Source organism: Lipomyces doorenjongii (assembly GCF_038497915.1).
Source record: "Lipomyces doorenjongii strain NRRL Y-27504 unplaced genomic scaffold V1508scaffold_29, whole genome shotgun sequence".
Taxonomy (NCBI): Eukaryota; Fungi; Ascomycota; class Lipomycetes; order Lipomycetales; family Lipomycetaceae; genus Lipomyces; species Lipomyces doorenjongii.
This window is the reverse complement of record NW_027118096.1, coordinates 76,342-97,274: the sequence shown is the minus strand read 5'-3', so window position 1 is coordinate 97,274 and position 20,933 is coordinate 76,342. Positions and strand designations below refer to the sequence as shown.

The window sequence follows — 20,933 nt, the reverse complement described above, 5'->3', positions numbered from 1 at the left end:
GCTCCACCACCCAGAACTGAGACCGAGAGGTCCTTGATATGTTCAGGGAAGTTCTGCAGACCAGAATCGCTACAGTGAGAAAGGTCGTCACATAACTATGGTGATACAATGAATGAAAGATGGTTAGTGGATAGGGTCTTTGTCCATATTTGAGGGTTAGTTCACGATATAAACAAGAATGGCGCTGGAAAAGAATCATGCATGATAACCTGTGAAGAAGTTCGGGGTATCTACTTCACTCTACACTTCTTCCTTGTCATAATTTAGTGTATCTAGACAGGTCTGTAATCGTCAAATCGTCGTATATGCTCATGCAATGCAAGGTACAACATTATACCAAAGTATTCCTTAGTCATGCATGGCTGTCGAGGGTTTCATACGCAAGTTGTTGGTTATATCCGGTCGTCGTGCCGTGAGTGCTCTGAACTTACATTTTCTGTGAATAAATTGAGTTTCAATTGACTTCTGAATTTGTTATTTCGCATTTATGTTTGTGAAGTAGACCACGCATGTAGATAGTTCAGCTGCAATGGATGACAGTCAGGGATTGAAGAACACAGGTTAAGTAAATTCTATTGATCGTATTTGTCGTTCTGGATTGCAACTGTGGCAATTGTCAATTGATGTTGACACGCAGACGTATGCAGAAACACTCAAACAAGCGGCCCCACTCGATCCGTATACACTAAATAAGAATGTCGCCGTTTTTCATTGTCGACGCTAGCTCATTACGACCGAGGGTTGTACTGGTTCGTCACTTGTTGTGCTCTAAATGTGGGGCATTAACCACGAGGCACATGTACAAATAGTTCGATTATGAGATGAGTGGTAAGGAGTTCAGGGGGGTGGAAATGCAAGACATCCAGTGAGAGCCGAGATCCGGCGGAAGCTTAAAATGACGACTTGCTTAACCTTTGCCAGAAGCGGCAAAATTATCCCGCCCATGATCGTCGATCATTACATCAGCATTCGTGTTCATGTAGGTCGGTCGTAATTTTTGAGACAGTGACGTTTGTAAAATTGCAACGAACATGGAGTGCTCGCTCTTCAATGGTACTTGAAGGTGGGATTATATACCACTTTGGTAAGTTGAGTGGCGCTCGGTGGCGGTCTGTCACCCTTCACGCCTCCTTGCCGGGAAGTTCCTCCCCCGCCCCCACCACCCCATCTTCCGAAGGCTGCGGTAGGGTCCAGATCAATCGCTCAGAAATCAAATCATCGCGTTCAAACCTCGCATAAGTGCAAGCTATAATAATGGTCGCGAATTGCTTGTTGCCGGTACATGTGACATCACCCGGCGAAGTTTATTGCCCAACGGGCGACCGATGATGCGCATCGACCACTCACTTCTGTGATGGACGCTCCGGACTTCTCTAAAAGGTCATTTTGTCCCGTTCGGCCTGTTCATCTGCTCTGCACTCTGCCTTCCTGACGCGTCGATTATGAATATGCTTCTAGCCTTTGCAGGTATATATTACTGTCAACTCACTCGTCTCTCGACAATATACATCGACAAACAACATGACAGACTACAACTATAATAACAAGGTGTGCTCTCTACGTCGTTCTTTTCCATTATTCATTCTAACACTGCCAGGTCGCGACTGCCTTAGGCACAATCGGCACAGTACTCTGGTGTGTCCAGCTCATCCCACAAATCTACACCAACTTCCGGCGCAAATCGACCGAGGGCCTGCCACACCTAATGCTCCTCCTCTGGGCATATGCCGGCATTCTATTCGGCATGTACTTCCTCGTCCAGCGACCTAATCTCCCTCTCATGATCCAGCCGGAAATCTTCACATTCCTGTCGTTCGTGACATGGGCACAGTGCCTCTATTACGGCTGCAAGTTCTCGTTTATAAAAACCATTGTTGTCGTTTCACTAGTGGTCGCATTCAGCGCAGGCCTTCAAATAGCAGCAATCATTCCACTCCAGAACTCGGCTTTATGCAACAACAGCTCGAATTCGACATGCTGGCCACTCCTCGTCATCGGCATCATGGCTGCAGTCCTCATCGTCGTTGGTCTCGTGCCGCCATATTTTGAGCTCTGGAGACGGCAAGGACAAGTAGTTGGTATCAACTTTTTGTTCTTATTCTTAGACTGTTCGGGAGCGATTTTATCGTTTGCTAGTTTATTATTTCCGCAGACGGATAAGGACGGCAATCCGAAGGAAGAGGATTATTTGGGCATGGTGCTGTATCTTCTTGTTCCTCTTATGGAGGGCGGGATCGTTGTGTCGCATTTTGTGTGGTGGTTGAGGATCGGTCGAAGTCTAAACAAGTCGCATATTGATGTCGAAAAAGGACGTGAGAGAACGGATAATAACGTCAAATGAACAAGCTGGAGAAGCAGGAATGATGCTCCAATGTCCATATAATTGTACATAGTTCAGTTTGGTTTTGGGTCGGCGTTACAACATGTCATTTGCATCGGCAATGGTCAGATTAGTAAATTTGGTTCTAGATTGGTCACACATATCATAATAAAATCATTTTCCTCTTGTTTCGCACATCCCGTCTTTCAAAACCAAAAAATTTTCAGCAATAATCCTATTAATACACACCTGTATCGTAACATCCACCCCAATTCCGTCCTCACCGCGTGGCACATATCAGACTATTAACACCACTTAAGTAGCAAACCGTATATTACAAGCAACCCAAATGCAAAACCGCAGGTATCACAAAACGATCGCAATGGCGTCATGCCGGAAAACGCAACATTACAGGCCTATTCTCTTCCACCATGAATAGTTATAGATAAGCAGTAAAGTCAGTTTTTGTCACCATGGCGGCCAAATTGCTGTTCCCATATCAGGAGTTTGCGAGTAAGACCGTCCATCATCTCGAGACTAATCTTTTGCGTGCCAAAAAGCGTGTCGACTTCGTCTTTTTCCGTAACCACGGCCGCGCTGGCCGTCATGCTCGCCGACGTAGAAACTGACGCTGTCAATGGAGACCCGGGTTTGCGCCGTTGGGAGTGCAGCTTCTTGCGCTCGTCTTGCTCAATCGCCATGTCGACCTGTGTACGACCTATAAATTCAAGGATGGCGGCAACGCGTTTCCGCATCTCCACGATACTTGGCTTGCCTTGCGGAATCCGGGGTTTTGATGGCTTCTCGACAGCGGCGCCAACTGAAGTGGCACGGCCAGTCGCTGTCGACGTGTCCGTGTCGTCGTCCCTGTCTACCATCGCCTGCTGTTTCCGTGACCGTCGATTGCGCGATTGAGTAATGTTCGACAATGTTGTTGCCGGTGACGGCTTGTCTTTACTAGATGCCTTTGAGACCTCCTCATCAGTCTCTTTCTTGTTCAAGCTGACCGGCTTCTCGTCCGGTGTACGTGAGGCAGTTTCTATACCGAATTGCAAGTCGTCCGGCGATGCGCGCGACTTTGAATTTCCTTCCGACTCTGCGTCCTCGTCTTCATCATCGTTCTCGTCTATCGAGCCGTTCATTCGCGAGCTTTTGTTTGACGAGCTAGTAGTCCTGCCATTGCGCGACCGTCTCGAAGACGGATTTTCATCCCCAGTCTCGCTCGGCGACTGCGTCACCCGAGATCTCTTACTCCGGTCGCGCTTACCTATAGATGATTTCTTGTGTCCGCTCCGATGTGATCGTCGCGCCACAACGTCGTCAGAAATATCTTCTTCGTCATCCTCGTCGCCCTCATTATTATCCTCCACATCTTCGCGATTGCCGTTGTCCGTGCCCTCATCTTTCGTTTCGTTTTCAATCGTCTTGATTTCCTCGCTGCTCCGACTGTCGTCATCGTCGTGAGTGTGCTTGGATCCATTCATCCGCCGCCGCTGCCGGTGTTGATGCATCTCCTCCTCGTCTTCGTTGTCATCTTCACGCTTAACGTTCTCCTCCTGCTCATCGTCGTCAAAAGCGGTTTGTGCGGCACGTTTCTTTCCCCGCATCGACCTTCCGGACTTCGTCGCGTCAGTGTCACTCACCCCCACACCACCAGATGTCTCGTGCGCGGACACTTCCAAAACACGGCGTAACACCTCTTCGTAGGCGGAATCGCGCGAATTTAACGTCGAGCGCCGTTTATGTGAGGATTCGGAATTAGCAGTGCTCGTCGAGCTAGAGTTGCTTCTTCGGGAGGACGATTGGTCGGACCGGGAGGAGTGTCTGGATGAGCGCTCTTTCAGTCGCGGTTGTTTTGCTTCGAGGAGAGGGATGTACTTTGACGTTTTGCTGTCGAATGTTAGCATTTCTTTGAAAGTACAGAGTGACAGTGGCGAGCTGGAAGCGATAACGTCGTAGACTCGGATGCGACGAAATCGTCGGCTCAATCGTCAAAGAGCCGTACAGAACATGCATTGCATCGTCAAACAATCCATTGTCACCCGCTACCACAATGCCACTCTGAGAAGGGCGAGGCGAGAATACATACCCAGTCGGACGGACGACGACAAGATGAAGCTCGGGACGGCATTTTTCGCAGGAGTAGTCGTCGGTGAGGTTGTCATCGGGGCCGATTCCAACGCAGTAGGCATGTTGCCAGACCTGGCACTTGTCGCACTGGATGAACAGGCCGGAGTCGATATCGGGATCGTCGGTCTGCAGCTCGTCGTGGCCGCAGATGCAACGGGTGATTTCCGCGGCCGCGTCCTGCATGGCGCAGTTGTAGTGTGGAATGTAGAGCAGGTTAGAAATCTGTAAGTAGCAAGCCGAGTATAGCGCAAGGAAAGGACAGATGTAAGAAAGAGAGACAGAGACGGAGGAGAAGCGAAGAGTGGGCCCGCAGCAGGAGGGGGGACTTTTGACGCGAAGTCGGCCATGTTTTCTCCCAGCGGCGCGGCAATACGAGAGATCAAGCTTAACTTACCCGGCCGCTGGGGGTTACGCCCAAGGCCTCCTCACACTGAGCACTCCCTACCGGCTGGATTGCGAATTGTTTACTCCACCGCTGTTCAGATAGTCATATAGTATCAAATATATTATACAACAACACTCTTCTGGACTGACAATAGTCGCGACGTCATGCACCGCACAATTCTGCCGCTGCCTCGGCGCGGCCGGCCAGCGGCGCCTCTCACAGACTTCCCCGCACCTCCCCCAAAGCTTTTCCGTCTCCCTGTGTCGCCGCTGTCGTTGTCTGAGGACGAGGACGAAGACATCGACGATCTCGACAGCCTCCGCTCCTACGACAGCCACTGCCTTGTCCATGACGAGTACGTCGATGACCAAGACGACGTGTCCGACGGAACCTCGTCCTGCGACGATGGGGACACCTACGACTGCCGCGCGGGCCGCTCGCTCGACGTCATCCACTGCACTGCGCATCACTCCGACGCTACTGAGAATCTCACAAAGCTGGCTGGCAATAACGCAGACGCAGCGGACGACGACATTGACACTGATGGTGCCGCAGATCCTCAAAGTTATGTCCATCCAGATCGCCACCATCATCACCACCACCACCATCATCACCACCATCACCACTACCACTCTGCCGGCGCGACTATCTCGTCGAACAAGAAGAAAAGAAAGATACCGACGTCGTTGCGTCCTCTGGTGGCCATGCCGGCTTCCTCCGCCACCATCGGTCACATCTCCACGTCGTCCTCGCTGTACTTCATCGTCGACAGGCACCAGTCACGGCTGCGTCTGCGTCGCCAACTCGAGCACTTGCATCACCACATGAGCCACCACCACTTCAAGCCGTTCTCCCCGCGTAGCACATTATTCGCCACAGATCCGCTTGCATCCGCGGCGGACGGTGCCAAGTCCACGAGATTACGCGATCTACGTATGCACCAGGAGAAGGTCAAGAAGGACAATGGCGTTGTGGTCCCGTCGCTGCAATATTTTAAGTTCTCTTTTCCGTCGCCGATATCCGCTTCTATCCAATACAGGCATAACCTTATTGCCGCGTCTGTGTTTCCACTTCCACTACCGCCAAACACAAAAGACTCTCAGCGAAAGCCAGCCCAGAGTGGCAAGCCACTTGCCAGAACTGCACCGCCATTGTTTGCTCAGAATCATACCGCCGACATCAACGCGAGGCAGCCTCACAAAGAAGTGACGCCGCAACTGTCCACGCAGTCAGGTCCGCTTGGCGTCTGGCAAGCTCCACCGCCAGAGGATGCTGACGTACGCGAAAAGCCTGACTCGTTTACACCACAGTCCCGTATGCCTCGCCAGCGTCGCCGCCCGCGGCCGAAACCTGGCGAGCCAATCTGGATCTGCCAGTTCTGTGAGTTCGAAGACATCTTCGGTGTGCAACCTGTATATCTCATGCGATCGTACGACATTAATGCACGACGAGAACGCAAGATCAAGGCGGAGAGGAAGCGATTATTAGAGAAGGCGAGGATGAAGGGAAAAAAGAGTCGTGCAGCGACTTCCGCGGCGGTCGCCAACAATGCGAATAGTCACGCCAACGGCACGGCAGCGCCCGACATTGTGCCCGAAACTGAGGAGTTGCGACAGATGGCTCTTAATACGCCACATGATCCTGGAGATGAGAGTGGACCACATGAAATAGTTACCGATATCCACGCTAGGGATGACGATACCGGTACTGCGCATCCGACTGACAGAAGGCTACCTACCGCTGCTAAACCTCTAGCGCCTGAGCCCGTAAAGTCAAAGAAGGCAGAGACACAGAGGCTGTAACGGCGGCAGCGAGTCGCGTCGACGGGTAATGTTTAATCTGCATTGTTTGTCAGTGAATTTGTTGAATTAATTTGTTTTTGTCACACATTTCGGTCACCTAGATTAGATGTTTGTTTCTTTTGTTCCCATCTATATCATGTTTTGTTACGCATTGGGCAGGGACATGAAAACTTTTAAGTTATGTATTGAGTATTATTGCGAATTGACCAACACATAAATGTTGAAGGAGTCAAACGCGGTCGGAGATACTTTAGTGTGGGGGAGGCAGTAGATAAATTTCTCAGTTGTAGTGATTTGGATTTCATGGTGCCCATTTGTTTGTTGTTGTCACTTGTACATACCTCTTTTTTCATATATAATAGCGCGTCATAAGGGTAGATCAGCCATGAGTTACTCGTTGCATCTTAAACGAATATATTTGTACAATGAAGTCATAATAGGAGAGATTTTTACAATAATTGCCACTGATTTTCCATTATTAGTTTGCGCCTGGAGCAATTATCTAGGTGACCATCAGTAATTAATCGCGGCGTCCACAGCTGTACCAAGGACTCACTTCATTAGCCTCCTGCATCTGTCGCATTCCCATCTGTGCCGCCGACGACTCCATATTACTGTTCGCGACCAAAGCAAAGGGTGCAGCCAGGAACATGACGCTTGTGGTAGCGATCCAGGCAGCCTTAAGTGACCACTCTAGCACACCCTGCGCCTTTCCGTACGCGCCGGAAAACACAGGCCTGTACTGTGGTGCAATAATGTCTTTCAGGGCAATAATTCTGTCTGCGAAAGTCTCGTTTGCGATGTCGTTGTCGTCGTCTTCGACACCGGAGTACTCGGACTCTGAGTCTGTGACGTCGGAGTAGTCTTCGTCGCGGTCTTCATATGGAACGCCCGTTGTCTGTTCGTCAGTGACACTAACTGGTGTGATCTGGACCATTGTGAGCGTTCTCTTGTCAAAACAAAATTTGATCTGTAGTCGGAAGGGAATATAAGTTTTGGTGTGGCGGGCTGGCGATGGGAGAAAAAGTCGCTGAGTTTTCCCATGGATCGATAGGCGCCGCAGTGGATTAAAAGTCAAATTCATCATCTCCCCATTATTCTCATATAGATTCCATAATCATCAATTCCGATTATTCATAATTAATTAATAGATTCTGGAAAATACTCCCATAGTATACCAAGTGTCAGGATCATGTAACTGGGCCTATGGACTGGAGATGATAATTCGTATAACATTATAGTCACCATAATGTCAGTTTTATTCCAATATTTACATGAATGCAACAATGCACCAACACGCCAGATCCATACCCAACAATTTATAATCAATCTTCAGGCCATTCACCCTCCGAAAAAGTAATCAATCTTTTCACCGCGGTCAACCACTTTCTAGTTTTTTCGTCACTCATAACGTGCGCTATCTGCACCGAAGTTTTGCCTAATTTCCCATCCACGTCTTGTCCAGTAATTCTCTCCCGCGCACTACGTTCATGAATTCCTACGGCTGTAACACCGATGGGCCACGCTGCGTTGCCTATACTTAGTTTTAGGTAAGCATCATTCGCGTCGCGGTATTTCCGCTGCTGCAAGTACATCATTAACGTCGCTAGACTGGGATATATTTGCTCGTGAATGTTTTTCTTTCGAAGTTGCTCAAAGAGAGGCAGGAGATAACCTTTTGTTTGCGCTAAGGTTGCGTACGCTTGATCAGGCGTTTCTATCACATGTCAATCAAAGGTCCAAGAAAAATATACGGCTTCATGCATACCATCCCTCGTAACAAGCACCCGTTCCCATTCCTTTAAAAGGTATCGAACGTATTTCTCCAATTGCAGATATACCTTCGCCTGATCTGATTTGATGTCTTGTCCAACGATGTTATGATCAATACTAGCCAAGAGTTCCTCAATTCTCTCATCTGACGTCTCAGCTCTCTTTTCCGCCCTGCGTATTCGGCGTAGTCTTGCCTTGTCCGACTCTCCGAAATAACGAGCAGGTTCACGCAACTTCCGTAAGCGGTCAACAATATCCTCCTCGGTCAATGCGCTCAGCTTCGCAAGCTCCTCCGCCTCAGCAGTACCCTCTCTAGCATCAGGAGTCGGTGATTTTGTATTCGCACGACCTTTATACTTAGATCTCTTCTTCTGCTTTTCCAATTCCTCCTGTTCCTCTCTGGCACGCTTCCGTTCCAAATACTTCTGCTCTGCCTCTTTCCGTTTCCGCTCCCGTTGTTCTTCCTCTTCCTGTTGCTGCTGGCGCCGCTTTGCGTGTTCTAACTGCTTAGCTTCCTCCCGCTGTGATTTCTCCGCAAGATACGCCTGCTCACGAGCGTGCTCCAAGTCTCCCCGTCGAATGAAGCGACGTGTATCAGATTCCGCCTTCTTACCACTTGCATCATCCTCGTTCTTACTGGCGATCACAGTCGCAGCTTGCTTCTTCTTTGCGATCTCCTTTGCAAGAAGAGAAGAGAAATCCATGATAGCTACTAGAGATCACTCAGCGCTATTGGGTCGCATCACTTCAAGACGTTTCACAACATCAACCCTAACCCCATATAAAGTAGCTGCTTGCTTGCTACTCGAAATGATAGGGCTTCACTTTGCCCTGACTATGATTTACACTACAATTTACCCGGCCAATATTTAGCAGTCACGGGCCGCTTCATGTTCCGGCAGGAAGCTTCCACCTAGTGAGAGACATAATTGAACTGATTTAGGTTATCTGCACTTGTACTCTCACGATATATCGGATTTGAGTATATAGTACATAGACTTATAGTAGCTGTGAGTACTCCTTTATTTATACATTTGCCGTAGCATTAATTTATATGACGGCTTCTTACATTTCTTGTTAGAATTGGGGAGAAGTGGGTGCTAACTAGTGACATTAGATGCCACCCGCTAAGCAATCAAAGGCCCAGATCTCGGCGGCTGCATCCGCTGGCGGCAAGAAGACCAAGAAGAAATGGTCTAAGGGAAAGGTTAAGGATAAGGCTCAGCATGCCGTTACTCTCGACCAGCCCACGTACGACAAACTTATCAAGGATGTTTCGACATACAAGCTTGTCACCGTCAGTGTGCTAGTTGACCGTATGAAGGTTAGCGGATCTGTTGCCCGCGCAGCGTTGAGGGAGTTAGAGGCCAGAGGTACTATCAAACAGGTTGTTGGACACAGCAAGCAGTTGACCTACAGTATGTATTCGCGAATAAGCTTGGTATGAGGTGAATATTAACAGTGGTCGTTTAGCTCGGGCGGTTGCTGTTGCTGATGAGTAAAACACGTAATTATCAAATCACAATCAATAAGGGAAAAAGATCAAGGTTAAAGAGCTAAGATGTCGGAACAGAAGCGGAGTAAAGTTTTAGTTGCATAGCTTGTTACAAGCATTTGGGATGACATGTTAAGCTCTATGTAATTTACATTTTTGTATAAATATATGTCTTACGTTTAAGTAAGTTGCGATGTCGTTGGTCATATTGCGCCATCTAGGTGTGGCGCAATCAGCAATTGACTATTCCGGATGATTTGCAAAGTTTCGTTTAACATATAGTTATAGGTTAAGTTAACATAGCCTCAAATTAAGTAGTTACTCGCCAGTAGCTTTTGGTTTTCGATATTACAATCGACGTGCCGAGTTAAACGTCAAGATTGTATGGTCGAGGATGTCTTTGCGAGTAGACGTCTAATGAATGTCTTTTGACTCGTAGAGTTAATCTTGCCCAGTTGCCTATGGCTTGACGTCATACCACTCCCAATTCAGTCCGTTCTGACAGAACAGCGAGACGGATTATCTACCTCTGGCAAATAACACAATAAACGAGATAATGGCGGCGAGACGAAATGTATCGAGAGGGGTGCTTAATATATCTGACATCCCAAGTCTACTAGAAGAATACGCTCGTCACAATCTCCCCAGAGATCCTAGTTCGGTTCACGCACCTTCCGCTGCATTGAACCGGAAAGTGTCCGTCCTACGGTACGACATCACTAAAGTTGCAGCCGACGCAATTGTAAACGCGGCCAATAACAGGCTCGCCGGTGGATCAGGCGTGAATGGTGCGATTCAGTCCGCGGCAGGGCCACAGCTGCTAGAAGAATCACTAAAACTGCACGGATGTCAGACTGGAGACGCCAAGGTCACGAAGGGATATATGCTACCTGCGAAACTCGTCATTCATGCCGCAGGTCCAATTTACGATCAGTATGACAAGAAAGAGGCGAATCGTTTACTGGAAAGCTGCTACTTAAGGAGCTTGCAAGTTGCGGCAGAGAATGGAGTCAAAACGATCGCATTCCCCTCGATCAGTACTGGTGTATGCGCACGAATTTTACGTGGGTAGGCCTCGTGATGCTGATGTTGAAATAGATATTTGGGTTTCCTATAACGGAAGCTTCTCCAATCGCTCTCAATAGTGTCCGACAGTTTTTGCAAAGTGCTGAGGGGATGACACTTGAGCGGGTCGTATTCGTGCTCTTTGCCGGCGAGGACGAGAAGGTATACTTGCAATTACTATATATGCTGTAATGTTGTATAGACTATGGACCACTACTAATTATTCCTTGTTACATATAGGTTTATAGGAAGACAATCCCGAAATACTTCCCACCATCAGAGTAACCGGGTGATGTGCCCATAAACTTGACTTAAATCTTGTAACGAATGGCGAATTGCAATAATAGGCGGTAGTGTTGCACAATCGATCGGCGCCGCCGGACGTAAACTGACCAAGGTGCAGAGGATTCGGGCAAAAGTGCTTCGACGCCAGAAAGCGAGGGTGAGTCTTATGACAACCTTGTTTCTACCCATTGGCTGGATCCAGATGTATCTGGCAACTCCGGGGATCAACGACGCAGGTGTATATATTAAGTCTCTACCACAATCAGGATTACCGGCCGTTCATTGAGAACCGAGTGAACTTTACTTGTTACATTGACTGCTTAACGGGACTAACCATATCGATCGACAATAATATATTTGTCGCCTTCCATATATTTCTGTAATAAATGAATGATATATATTGGTTGGATCCCATTTTAAAGACAGTGTCGATCATCATGTTGCGGGAGCTGTGGGAGGCACTGCTGGAGAATCTCCACTAGCGAGACCTTGTGCAGCCATAGCGCTTGATGCGGGTTCCAGAGGCTGCGAACATGTAACGGTCATCCGGAGATCCCTATAGTCTGTTCTCCATCTGAGGAAGTGATATATACATTGCGCTACGATCTCGGACCCGCACTTAATCTTTATCGTTCGAACAATCGTTTTCTGACCGTTAACAGTCCTTTCAGACGGGTGCATAGAATATATGACGACGACTTCTGGCATAATAAACTCCAAGTCGTCCTCAACCGTAGCTACAGTATGCCTGACTGCGTTAGCACAGTAAACTATTGCTTGGCATCTATACTTACGGGCAGTCGTAAATGGCAATAGTTCTCACAGACATGTAACTCTCGTTGTCGATAATTGCAAACGCATTCTGCATCTTGTCGCATTTGACAGTCAAGCTAAGATTCACTTCCATAGCCTTTTGCATCTGCGACTCGATTGCATTGCCATTCTCTGCCAACTGCAGCAACCGCTCATTCTCTTGTCGTAAGGTCTGAATTTGTTTTGCAAGCACGCCGATTTCCGAGACCAAGAAGGTGCTAGTAGGTTTCAGCGCCCCGTCCTCGGACTCGAGGTGGCACATCTGTCCGGTCTGAAGGTGAGACTTCATATCCGCCGTTGCTACGCTATCCAGAGATGTGGTACTTGTTTCCAGGTCTGTTTCATCCTCGTCATTAATGCCGTAGCTGTGTGGCTTCGAATTTGAGGGCTCCTTCTGGACCTCAGCAACAGATTCAACTTCAGTCATAATAGAAGCAATCGACTCGTTATATTGACGTGAAATTGTCGCCACAGAGTTACTGGTAGATCCGGTAATAGTGTCGTTGAGTGACAACGGCGGGTCCGTGGGTGTAGATATTGGTGCTGTAGTGGCCCTAGGTTCCAGTTCGTGGTCAACATTTCGAACGGACGACTGACGGCTTTTCGAAGCATCAGGTTCTGTAGATGTTGCCGCAGAGCACGCAAATGATGAGCTTGACGTTAATTGGACGGACGTCGATTGGCATGATTTCAGTTTCGGCTCCGGATTCGTGGCCGATCCTATATCATTGCTAGAAGAGGTAAGTGGTATATTATCGATTACAACTGGAGTAGATAATGGAGCACTCAATAGTGAGGGCGATGCTGCGTAGCTTGGTACTTTCATTTCATGACAGCTTTCTGATTGTTTAGTAGACGATGCGACTTCAGAGAAAGGTGACGGTGCTTGTAGAGGTGACGACGAGTGTGGCCGGCTTCCTTGCAGGCTCACTTGCCTCGTCGATACCTCATGCACTATTGGTGATGTTCCAAATATCGAGGAATGCGACGGCAGTTGGGCCGATGACGGCAATTGTCCGTTCTTTTTCTGAGACTCTTGACTCGTAGTGGCTGCCTCTCTACCTTGATAGCGAAGTAAACTTGCAAATGGTGTAGACAGCACTGGTTTCTGCGAAGTTGACGATGAAACTGGCTGACTTTCGTTCTCACTTGCATGACTCTCGGCAGTGAATTCGTCAACTCTTGCAGTAGGATTCCGACTACTAAACAGGGACCGAGCCTCTGGTTCGCAAGAAGGCGACTCTGATTGACTAGCTTGATGACGACCTTGATTGTCAACAAATGCTGTAGCGATACTTTGAGACCCTGTACTTGAAGCAGGGACCGTATTGGACTGCGAGGTATGAGAATTAGAAGTCTGAGACGAAAGAGTTGACACTTGAAAGAATGGACCAGTGTTCTGTGCACTAACGTAAGAAACACCAGTTCCAGAGCTTCCGACTGCCGGCTTTTGATTGAGCCATGGGTAATTTACAATATTTGGAGCAGACATATGAACGAAATGCGATGGCGGCGGACTGAAGATTGATGTCAGAGATTGTCGCTTTCTATGCCGACGACATTGAGGACTGTTCGAGTGTCGTCTGTATTATTTGCACCAATATAAAGTAATTATACTGGGGGACTAACGGCTCTTATAATGGGTGCAGAGGTTAAGTCGCGTATATGACGCGCCGCTCGTCACCCTCCACTCAACCTGAATAGGTGCCCTTACCCTCGCGATTTGTTTTGGCTTGACGCGCTGACCAGTTGGCCAAAATTCTAGGTCACCATGGCAGCAATTATAATTGGGCAAGAATGACAAGCTGATATGTCTGCACGAGAATTCAAATAATGGAAGATACATTGCAACGCGCAAAGGAATTTCTGTATTCCGAAGAGAATTCTCATCACTCACAGACATGCGACGCGACCCCAGTGCGTCATCGGAGCGGGAAGGATCCCAAGCAAATCGCGATATACGGTATTCCGGCGCGGCGAGGCGTCCTGAAACCGATAAGTTTGGATATCAATGGATTCGGACGACGAGCATCACCCGACGGTCACACCCGCAAACGGACGCTTACTGATGGGGATGCCTTTTTAAAGTCCTTCCACGGCAGGCATCAAGACGGACATGAGGAAAGCATCACGTGGAATATATCGCCGCATCCGTCATCTGAGAATGATCATATAGTAGACTCGTTGTCGTCTCCTTCACGAAATCACGATTCGGATCCGAAATTGACACTGCCCGCGGATCCAGCTACGGAGTTATTGATGAGGTATAAAATGCAGTGTATCACTAGTGGGGTGGACTCCCTAGAAAGATGGGTCTCGTCTATGGCCATACCGGGCAGCACGTCTAATGGCAGGTCGCTGTCAAATTTGAGGAGATCTGTCAGCTGTGATCCAGAATGGCCGGTTACGGTGAAAAAACGCCGACGACGGCAGCCTGAGGCTACAACAGTACTAGTAGAGAAAGCTGATCTGTCGTCGAACGGGCCAGCGGCGGGATCATTGAACTCAGATGATATCTCAGCGAATCAAGTTCAGTATCCAGCAAAAGTTAGTCAAATTTCGTCAATTCCCGATATTCTCCCTCCTGAATCTCAAAACCGTCACCAAACAGATAGCAAAGGCGATCTCTTGAATGACGGCAGTGCCGACGAGTTTGACTTCAATAGTGACGATATTGATTTCGATATGGTTGACAAGGTCGAGACTACACAAATGCTCTGTCTGCAAGACAAAAAAAATTTCCACGACAAATATTTTATCTCGATACCTGTCCCGCAGTATAAGAAGACGAACGATGACCTGAACGACACTGACAGTGAGAGACCCAGTAATGAAAATCCAGTGTCTAAGTCACCAAAGCAAGTCAATGCGTGCAATCATGAGAACTGCAACGACGAATTCAGTGATTTCGAGGCCTTTGATTCAGATGAGCTTGAGAAATTGATGGCAAGACTGGACAATCCAGACAACCCGATAGTTACAAAGGTAGATCCGGTCAAGGAGAACGCAACTAGCACAACGAAGGTTGTCACAGCGGAAGTTTATAGAGATACACAGAGCACTCAAAGATCAAGGGTAAGATCCACACTCCAGGTATGAGTACTTGATCTAACTGTCGTACAGTTCTCGCCAGTCGAGATTAAGAATTATAGACGGTTTTTGGTGGAGGATGTCACAGATGGGCACTACATGGTGAAGGGCCACGCACGGCTTGAAAAGGTATGATTATCCTCCGTTTCTCTACGCTGCCGATTGACACATTTGAGTAAAGCGAATCCAAGGACTTGACGAGCAGTTAAATTCTTCGGCCATTATAATTCTGCGTGATGACTGGATCAATTCGACTGTCGACATTCTAGGCTATATCAACGTTATCGGCGATTTTGATGGTACCGGACAATGTGTCATCGACAACAAAAATGGGATACTGATTGTCCATCCCGATGTTCTTGTCTCAAGCACAATCGTCTCCGAATATTTCTTTTGCGCCCGAAAATCTATTTTAGCGTACCGGATAAAAAGTCCTACTGACCTCAATCGGTCGACAGTGTACGGAACTATTATTCACGAGCTGTTCCAGGAATGTATGACGAAGTCGGAGTTCACAATTGAGCATATGGACAGCGTTTTGGAAGATATTTTGCCGAGGCATATCGAGAAGTTGTTTTTCTTGGACGAGCCACTGACTCTCGCTCGAGAGCACGTCAGGGAGAGATTCGACATCATGCGAGGATGGGCTGCAAAATTCGTTTCTTTGCGACCGAAGGTAAATTCCATATGTCATAATCTTTTAATTTAATCATACTCTGATTAATTCCCTCAAGGCGGCAGCACTACTAGAAGACGCTCGTAATCCTGATCGCAAAACCACGATGGCCGTTGTCGACATCCTTGACACAGAGGAGCACATTTGGTCTCCGATGTATGGGTTGAAAGGCAGCATAGATATGACGGTGATGGTTGATATTACTGGGCAAGGGAAGGTTACTGTGCCGTTCGAGATTAAGACGGGTCGAAATTCGAAGACTATTACTCATAGAGCCCAGACTGTTCTATACACGTTGATGCTCGCGGATCGTTATGGTATCTTCAACTTACAATTATGGTGGCATGACACCGTAGCATTTATATTAACGATTGCTAGACGCCGAGGTCCTGAATGGTATTCTCTATTATCTCGATTTGTCACAGACGCTGAACGTTGTTGCGGTGAGGAACGAAATTAGAGGATTAATCATGGGTCGCAATGAGATTGCTCGATCTATCAACAACCCGGACTACGTGTTGCCAATGAGTAGGAATGCTGCGATGTGCAAGAACTGTTTTTCCAAAATAGGCTGTTTTGTCTATCACAATGCCATTGAGGACGGCGACGGAATTACGAGTGGCTTGGGATCAATATTTGACGAGGCTACAGAACATATTAAGGAAGAAGACAAAACATTCTTGAAGCACTGGGATAGACTGATAACGCTGGAGGAAAATAGTATGGCGAAGTTCCGACAAGAAATTTGGCTCATGACGGCAATTGAGCGTGAATCCGTCGGACGGTTAGTCACGCCATCTTCGGGTTTTATTGTCGACTGGTTTCTAAATGTCTTTAGGTGTTTTGCGTCACTGAAAGTTGACGGTATGCGACGGTCGAATATCAATGAGAAGATTAACAGGTACGAGTATATCTTCTCGCGCGCAGAACTGTCGAATATTTACGAGTCTCTTTCGTTTTTGAGTTCTCAGATTAACGTTGGTGACCCAGTCATTGTTTCGGATGACTCTGGACATATTGCTCTTGCCGCCGGATTTTTGAAGGAGATTGCTCAAGACACAATTGTTGTTTCGCTCGATCGCGAATTCGATTCCAATCAGCATTCCATTAAGTCGACTCCGCACCAGCGAGTGTTATTTCGAGTAGACAAGGATGAATTTAGTAGCGGTATGGCACTAGTCCGCAATAATCTCGTCCGGCTCATTGAGAAGGACGGTGATATAAAGCGGAGAAAATTGATTGTCGCCAAAGAGAAGCCAATGTTCCTGCCGACCATCGATCCGCGGGTACGTGCGGAATGTGATGGACGTCTAAACAATGATCAGTTGAAAGCTTTGGACAAGGTCATGACTGGTAAGCACGGCTGGGATGGTCGACGCGAAAGTTCGAGCTGACGCAATACAACAGCTTGCGACTATGCGCTGATTATGGGCATGCCAGGCACGGGCAAGACCACGACAGTCTCATATATTATTGAAACACTTTTGGCGCAGAACAAAACTATTCTCCTCACGTCGTATACGCACACTGCAGTCGACAATATTCTTCTCAAGGTCCGGAATCATTGTACGAACGTCCTTCGGCTAGGTCCACTGAGTAAGGTATGGCTCTTATCACAGGATTCAGGTCTCTTCGGGTTGGCTGATTGAGAGTGGCAGATTCACCCTGAGGTTAAGAAATTTGCGCATTTACAGTCTGAACTGCCGGACAATTTCGATGACCTTCGTCAATTCTACTACGGGTCCCAAATTGTTGCGACGACATGTTTGGGTATTAATAAGTACGTGATTTGAACATGTTATACATGTTGTGACAATTTGAGACTGATGAAGAGGCGGTAGTTTAATTTTTCAAAAAAGACGATTTGATTACTGTATTGTCGACGAGGCGTCGCAAATTATGCTTCCAATCTGCATTGGACCGTTGCGATTTGCAGATAAATTCGTGCTGGTCGGCGACCATTATCAGCTATCGCCATTAGTCCGGAATAAGGAAGCCAAAGCGGATGGACTGGACGTAAGCTTGTTCAAGCTTCTGTCCGAGGCACATCCGTGTGCTGTAGCCATACTGGAGCATCAGTATAGGATGTGCCAGGAGGTCATGACATTGTCCAATGTGCTGATCTATAACGGTCGGTTAAAGTGTGGTACTGCGGAGGTTGCGGTTAGAAAGTTGTCAGTCCCGCGTATTCAAGAAGGAATTGACGAGATTCATAGAGGTTGCGGCGGTGGGATGTGCAAATGTGAGAGTTGCTGGATAGCTGATCTTTTAAACGAACAGTACGTTTCACGAGACGATTAATTGACAAGTTTGCTGACACCCGGTTTGGGTAGGACGAAAGTTGTGTTTGTAGATACGGACGGTGTGCCTGCGAAGGAAACGAAGAAAGGCGACCGGATTCAGAATGATGTCGAAGCGACGTTGGTAACGCAGGTAAGAAGTTGTTGTGGGCGTGTTGGGCAAGTTTATGCCGACTGATCGGCGCTGCAGTTCACCGAGTCGCTTGTTTTGAGCGGTGTCCCACAAGATTCGATCGGCATTATATCAGTGTACCGGGCACAGTTGAAATTACTGTCTAATAGGTTGAAAAAATATCCCAATCTTGAAATGCAAACAGTGGATAAATTCCAAGGTCGGGACAAGGAATGCGTGATTATCTCGCTCGTCCGATCCAACGATGAGCACATGGTGGGTGACTTGCTAACGGATTGGCGCCGGTTGAACGTCACATTTACAAGAGCGCGGAGCAAGCTTGTCATTTTCGGGTCCAAGAAGACGCTCATGGCTGTCGACATGCTGGCGAAGTTTTTCGAACTAGTCGAGAGCAAGGGATGGATCTATAGTGTTCCGAAAGATACACACTTGTTGCATCCGCAGCTTCTGGATGCCGGACCGGCGCGGACGGAGAGCACGGTCCACGGACGCAAACCACAAAAGGCAGCGGTTAAGTTAGGAGCGGCGATTGAGTCGAGACCGATTCTGCGAAATATTATTAATGAATTGCGATAGTAGAGCCAGACCGAGAGAGGCGACTATGGTTATGTATATAGGAAATAAGTTAGCAGCGGATTAAACTATCGGTGCACAGATGTTCAAGGCGCGTCATCGACGCAGGTTTGTAGTCGACGAATCCCTACATTTTGAAAGCCAAACACAATGTACGTTATTTACCATTCTCCACGTCTGATTATCTGGGCCCGAAATGGGATATGGAAATTAAAGTTCTCGCGCGATACCTAACCCAATGAGGAAGCTAGGATGACGGGTTCGACTGGGACGACGCAGAAAAAGATTTTATTTAATTACTGTTGTGGATCGCGTAACTCATGGGTCAGGCATATTTTGACAAAAGTCAGATCCCCAGACTGAGCGAGGGAACTGTCAGGCCGTGCGTGCGGGGAACCGATCATTTGTGCGGCGCTCAGCCTGGCAGGTGGTGTTTATTATTCATGGGGGCGGCGGGGATTCTGCCATAAAAATATAGTCGAGATATACGTAAGCCAAGCAAGTGCCGGTAGCAAACCAGACTTGTCACATCTCGAAAACAGGGGGGGGGGGGGGGGGGCCGGGGCCCCGGTCGGCCAGGCTGGTGTCGTGCACTGGGTGCATACCAAGCAGGCGGGTTCATGTGGGTACCACATTATTTTACTGGACACACTTTTCCGTATTCTGATGCAAACAACCTTTCGCAGCTTATAAAAATCGAGTAAAGTGCACTAGAAGGGCACTGATCCAGAGGCAAAGACGTCAGATCGAATAGCGAGAGTCTACAACGTATATGGCGTCGAGAATTCGACGATGACATCGACAGCAGGCAGATCGGGGTGGTGGAGTCAATCGAATTCGATCGAATTCTAGGGTTGGCACGACTTGGACTTCGACGACGAGGCCGCGGTCAAAGGGAATAAAAACATGGAATTAGGTTTGCGAGAACGAGGCTGCGGATTCCCGGTTTTGCCGCCGCCAACCGCCGCCAGAGCTCGGCATGGCCGGGGGATTCGGATCGAGAAATCGCGTGGTTGGGGGAATCGTCAGTCGTCAAGGTCACGGAGTTTCTCAGCCGGCTGAAGCGTCCAGCTGGGTATGCGCACAAAATAGTCAAGGGTCTGGAACCGCAGCCACTAATATGGCCGGCGATGGCTCAGCCTTTAGTTTAGTGTGACACGTGCATCGCTAGCTCGTTAGCGCGAGACCGAGTAGTTCGGGTTTGCAGACTGACGGATTAATTTACTCTATTCCCTCTCTGTTGCGATGGGACGGCTTGACATAATGCCAGTCGATCATTATATCGTCCATGGACCCGAGATAAAGTTGACTGTCAGCCGCCCAATTGCCAGTTTTCATGACGGTCTTTCGTGGCTCAACTAGTCAGCTTCTCCAACAGCCGATCGAATGTGGCCTGTGCGAAGCACAGGCGGTGGACAGCGCTAAGCCTGTTGCGGCTGTGGCGGATTGACATGACAGGTCGAGATCGCCAAATAGATGAGTCGGGTGATCACGAGACGGGCTGGTTTTTCGTGCGAGCCTGCGACGCGGCGACGCGGCGACGCGGCAGCGCTGACTCGGCCGACAGCAGCAAAAGAATCGCGAGATTCGTTGCTGCCCTTTTGCGCTCTTTTTAGTCGGAACTCGCAGAACGCCGAAGGCTTCGCAATGAGCGGACAACACAGTTAGTTAACTGACACGGCAGATGTCGTTCACATGTTGTGGTGGCGCACTTGGCTAATCCTCTCTGGGTTTAGCGTAGGCAGAGATTTTGTCTGTCGAGTCGACGCAAAGGCGTTAGCCGAAAGCGGAAGCAGGGAAATGTCTGTCTGTGTCGACTCCACGCTCCAAACCACACAAACATGTCGTCACGGTGTATCGCCTCGAACCCCACTCGGAATGCCCGATCAACCGTAGCTATCTTCGATATTCAATTACCAAGTAGACTTTTGGCAGTCTTCATCGTTTGTAGGAGCGTACGCAAGGTCGTCGAGATCGCAATCGGATTAGCCGGGTGCTGTCAACTAGACTAGCACGATACCTGGTGGGCTCGTGCAATCTGTCAATGGCTGCAGTGATTTACATCATAGATATAATTATTGCCGTTGCGTATG

The 20,933-nt window shown here is 48.3% G+C and overlaps 10 protein-coding genes across 10 annotated transcripts; 5 read left to right on the top strand and 5 right to left on the bottom strand.

Moving 5' to 3' along the window:
• The first annotated feature begins 1,380 nt into the window (after nucleotides 1-1,380).
• On the top strand, nucleotides 1,381-2,560 carry V1508DRAFT_143363 (PQ loop repeat-domain-containing protein). Its single transcript, XM_066936020.1, has 2 exons — nucleotides 1,381-1,548; nucleotides 1,598-2,560. Exons 1-2 carry the CDS (start codon nucleotides 1,522-1,524, stop codon nucleotides 2,339-2,341), a joined length of 771 nt encoding a protein of 256 aa, XP_066795427.1. The 5' UTR covers nucleotides 1,381-1,521; the 3' UTR covers nucleotides 2,342-2,560.
• On the bottom strand, nucleotides 2,435-4,774 carry V1508DRAFT_418594 (uncharacterized protein). Its single transcript, XM_066940482.1, has 2 exons — nucleotides 4,410-4,774; nucleotides 2,435-4,210 (listed from the first exon to the last, which is right to left on the bottom strand). The coding sequence occupies exons 1-2, from the start codon at nucleotides 4,631-4,633 to the stop codon at nucleotides 2,779-2,781; spliced, it is 1,656 nt and encodes a 551-aa protein (XP_066795426.1). The 5' UTR covers nucleotides 4,634-4,774; the 3' UTR covers nucleotides 2,435-2,778.
• A 77-nt stretch (nucleotides 4,775-4,851) lies between these two features.
• Nucleotides 4,852-5,375, bottom strand: V1508DRAFT_418593 (uncharacterized protein). Its single transcript, XM_066940481.1, has one exon. The coding sequence runs from the start codon at nucleotides 5,300-5,302 to the stop codon at nucleotides 4,892-4,894; it is 411 nt and encodes a 136-aa protein (XP_066795425.1). The 5' UTR covers nucleotides 5,303-5,375; the 3' UTR covers nucleotides 4,852-4,891.
• V1508DRAFT_418592 (uncharacterized protein) lies at nucleotides 5,376-7,075 on the top strand. Its single transcript, XM_066940480.1, has one exon. The coding sequence runs from the start codon at nucleotides 5,540-5,542 to the stop codon at nucleotides 6,635-6,637; it is 1,098 nt and encodes a 365-aa protein (XP_066795424.1). The 5' UTR covers nucleotides 5,376-5,539; the 3' UTR covers nucleotides 6,638-7,075.
• Nucleotides 6,863-7,643, bottom strand: V1508DRAFT_371453 (mitochondrial outer membrane translocase complex, subunit Tom22). Its single transcript, XM_066937487.1, has 2 exons — nucleotides 7,194-7,643; nucleotides 6,863-7,139 (listed from the first exon to the last, which is right to left on the bottom strand). The coding sequence occupies exons 1-2, from the start codon at nucleotides 7,572-7,574 to the stop codon at nucleotides 7,116-7,118; spliced, it is 405 nt and encodes a 134-aa protein (XP_066795423.1). The 5' UTR covers nucleotides 7,575-7,643; the 3' UTR covers nucleotides 6,863-7,115.
• Nucleotides 7,644-7,727: 84 nt separating this feature from the next.
• On the bottom strand, nucleotides 7,728-9,146 carry V1508DRAFT_371451 (uncharacterized protein). The gene is made up of 2 exons (XM_066937486.1): nucleotides 8,406-9,146; nucleotides 7,728-8,354 (listed from the first exon to the last, which is right to left on the bottom strand). The coding sequence occupies exons 1-2, from the start codon at nucleotides 9,112-9,114 to the stop codon at nucleotides 7,963-7,965; spliced, it is 1,101 nt and encodes a 366-aa protein (XP_066795422.1). The 5' UTR covers nucleotides 9,115-9,146; the 3' UTR covers nucleotides 7,728-7,962.
• Nucleotides 9,147-9,527: 381 nt separating this feature from the next.
• On the top strand, nucleotides 9,528-9,912 carry V1508DRAFT_404643 (40S ribosomal protein eS25; the record flags this gene model as incomplete). The annotated part of the gene is made up of 2 exons (XM_066938642.1): nucleotides 9,528-9,828; nucleotides 9,884-9,912. 2 exons carry the CDS (start codon nucleotides 9,528-9,530, stop codon nucleotides 9,910-9,912), a joined length of 330 nt encoding a protein of 109 aa, XP_066795421.1.
• A 327-nt stretch (nucleotides 9,913-10,239) lies between these two features.
• V1508DRAFT_143222 (A1pp-domain-containing protein) lies at nucleotides 10,240-11,650 on the top strand. The gene is made up of 3 exons (XM_066936018.1): nucleotides 10,240-10,950; nucleotides 11,004-11,132; nucleotides 11,211-11,650. The coding sequence occupies exons 1-3, from the start codon at nucleotides 10,462-10,464 to the stop codon at nucleotides 11,253-11,255; spliced, it is 663 nt and encodes a 220-aa protein (XP_066795420.1). The 5' UTR covers nucleotides 10,240-10,461; the 3' UTR covers nucleotides 11,256-11,650.
• V1508DRAFT_143270 (uncharacterized protein) lies at nucleotides 11,593-13,650 on the bottom strand. Its single transcript, XM_066936019.1, has 2 exons — nucleotides 12,050-13,650; nucleotides 11,593-12,003 (listed from the first exon to the last, which is right to left on the bottom strand). The coding sequence occupies exons 1-2, from the start codon at nucleotides 13,558-13,560 to the stop codon at nucleotides 11,691-11,693; spliced, it is 1,824 nt and encodes a 607-aa protein (XP_066795419.1). The 5' UTR covers nucleotides 13,561-13,650; the 3' UTR covers nucleotides 11,593-11,690.
• A 51-nt stretch (nucleotides 13,651-13,701) lies between these two features.
• On the top strand, nucleotides 13,702-19,125 carry V1508DRAFT_439805 (DNA replication factor Dna2-domain-containing protein). The gene is made up of 12 exons (XM_066942237.1): nucleotides 13,702-13,772; nucleotides 13,834-15,143; nucleotides 15,192-15,287; nucleotides 15,340-15,834; nucleotides 15,893-16,151; nucleotides 16,213-16,618; nucleotides 16,673-17,187; nucleotides 17,242-17,435; nucleotides 17,493-17,614; nucleotides 17,676-18,113; nucleotides 18,168-18,267; nucleotides 18,325-19,125. The coding sequence occupies exons 2-12, from the start codon at nucleotides 13,902-13,904 to the stop codon at nucleotides 18,841-18,843; spliced, it is 4,386 nt and encodes a 1,461-aa protein (XP_066795418.1). The 5' UTR covers nucleotides 13,702-13,772; nucleotides 13,834-13,901; the 3' UTR covers nucleotides 18,844-19,125.
• Nucleotides 19,126-20,933: the final 1,808 nt, after the last annotated feature.

Coding starts and splice junctions, on each gene's coding strand:
- V1508DRAFT_439805 (XM_066942237.1), top strand. CDS start 13,902: ATGGAAGATACATTGCAACGCGCAAAGGAATTTCTGTATTCCGAAGAG. Junction 15,288..15,339: donor GCCACGCACGGCTTGAAAAG/GTATGATTATCC, acceptor ATTTGAGTAAAG/CGAATCCAAGGACTTGACGA. Junction 18,114..18,167: donor GCTGATCTTTTAAACGAACA/GTACGTTTCACG, acceptor CGGTTTGGGTAG/GACGAAAGTTGTGTTTGTAG.
- V1508DRAFT_371453 (XM_066937487.1), bottom strand. CDS start 7,574: ATGGTCCAGATCACACCAGTTAGTGTCACTGACGAACAGACAACGGGC. Junction 7,140..7,193: donor AGATGCAGGAGGCTAATGAA/GTGAGTCCTTGG, acceptor ATGGTCACCTAG/ATAATTGCTCCAGGCGCAAA.
- V1508DRAFT_418592 (XM_066940480.1), top strand. CDS start 5,540: ATGCCGGCTTCCTCCGCCACCATCGGTCACATCTCCACGTCGTCCTCG.
- V1508DRAFT_143222 (XM_066936018.1), top strand. CDS start 10,462: ATGGCGGCGAGACGAAATGTATCGAGAGGGGTGCTTAATATATCTGAC. Junction 10,951..11,003: donor TCCCCTCGATCAGTACTGGT/GTATGCGCACGA, acceptor ATGTTGAAATAG/ATATTTGGGTTTCCTATAAC. Junction 11,133..11,210: donor TTGCCGGCGAGGACGAGAAG/GTATACTTGCAA, acceptor TGTTACATATAG/GTTTATAGGAAGACAATCCC.
- V1508DRAFT_143270 (XM_066936019.1), bottom strand. CDS start 13,560: ATGTCTGCTCCAAATATTGTAAATTACCCATGGCTCAATCAAAAGCCG. Junction 12,004..12,049: donor ATTGCCATTTACGACTGCCC/GTAAGTATAGAT, acceptor TAACGCAGTCAG/GCATACTGTAGCTACGGTTG.
- V1508DRAFT_143363 (XM_066936020.1), top strand. CDS start 1,522: ATGACAGACTACAACTATAATAACAAG. Junction 1,549..1,597: donor ACTACAACTATAATAACAAG/GTGTGCTCTCTA, acceptor TAACACTGCCAG/GTCGCGACTGCCTTAGGCAC.
- V1508DRAFT_418594 (XM_066940482.1), bottom strand. CDS start 4,633: ATGCAGGACGCGGCCGCGGAAATCACCCGTTGCATCTGCGGCCACGAC. Junction 4,211..4,409: donor GTCGTCGTCCGTCCGACTGG/GTATGTATTCTC, acceptor AACATTCGACAG/CAAAACGTCAAAGTACATCC.
- V1508DRAFT_418593 (XM_066940481.1), bottom strand. CDS start 5,302: ATGCGCAGTGCAGTGGATGACGTCGAGCGAGCGGCCCGCGCGGCAGTC.
- V1508DRAFT_371451 (XM_066937486.1), bottom strand. CDS start 9,114: ATGGATTTCTCTTCTCTTCTTGCAAAGGAGATCGCAAAGAAGAAGCAA. Junction 8,355..8,405: donor GGTGCTTGTTACGAGGGATG/GTATGCATGAAG, acceptor GACATGTGATAG/AAACGCCTGATCAAGCGTAC.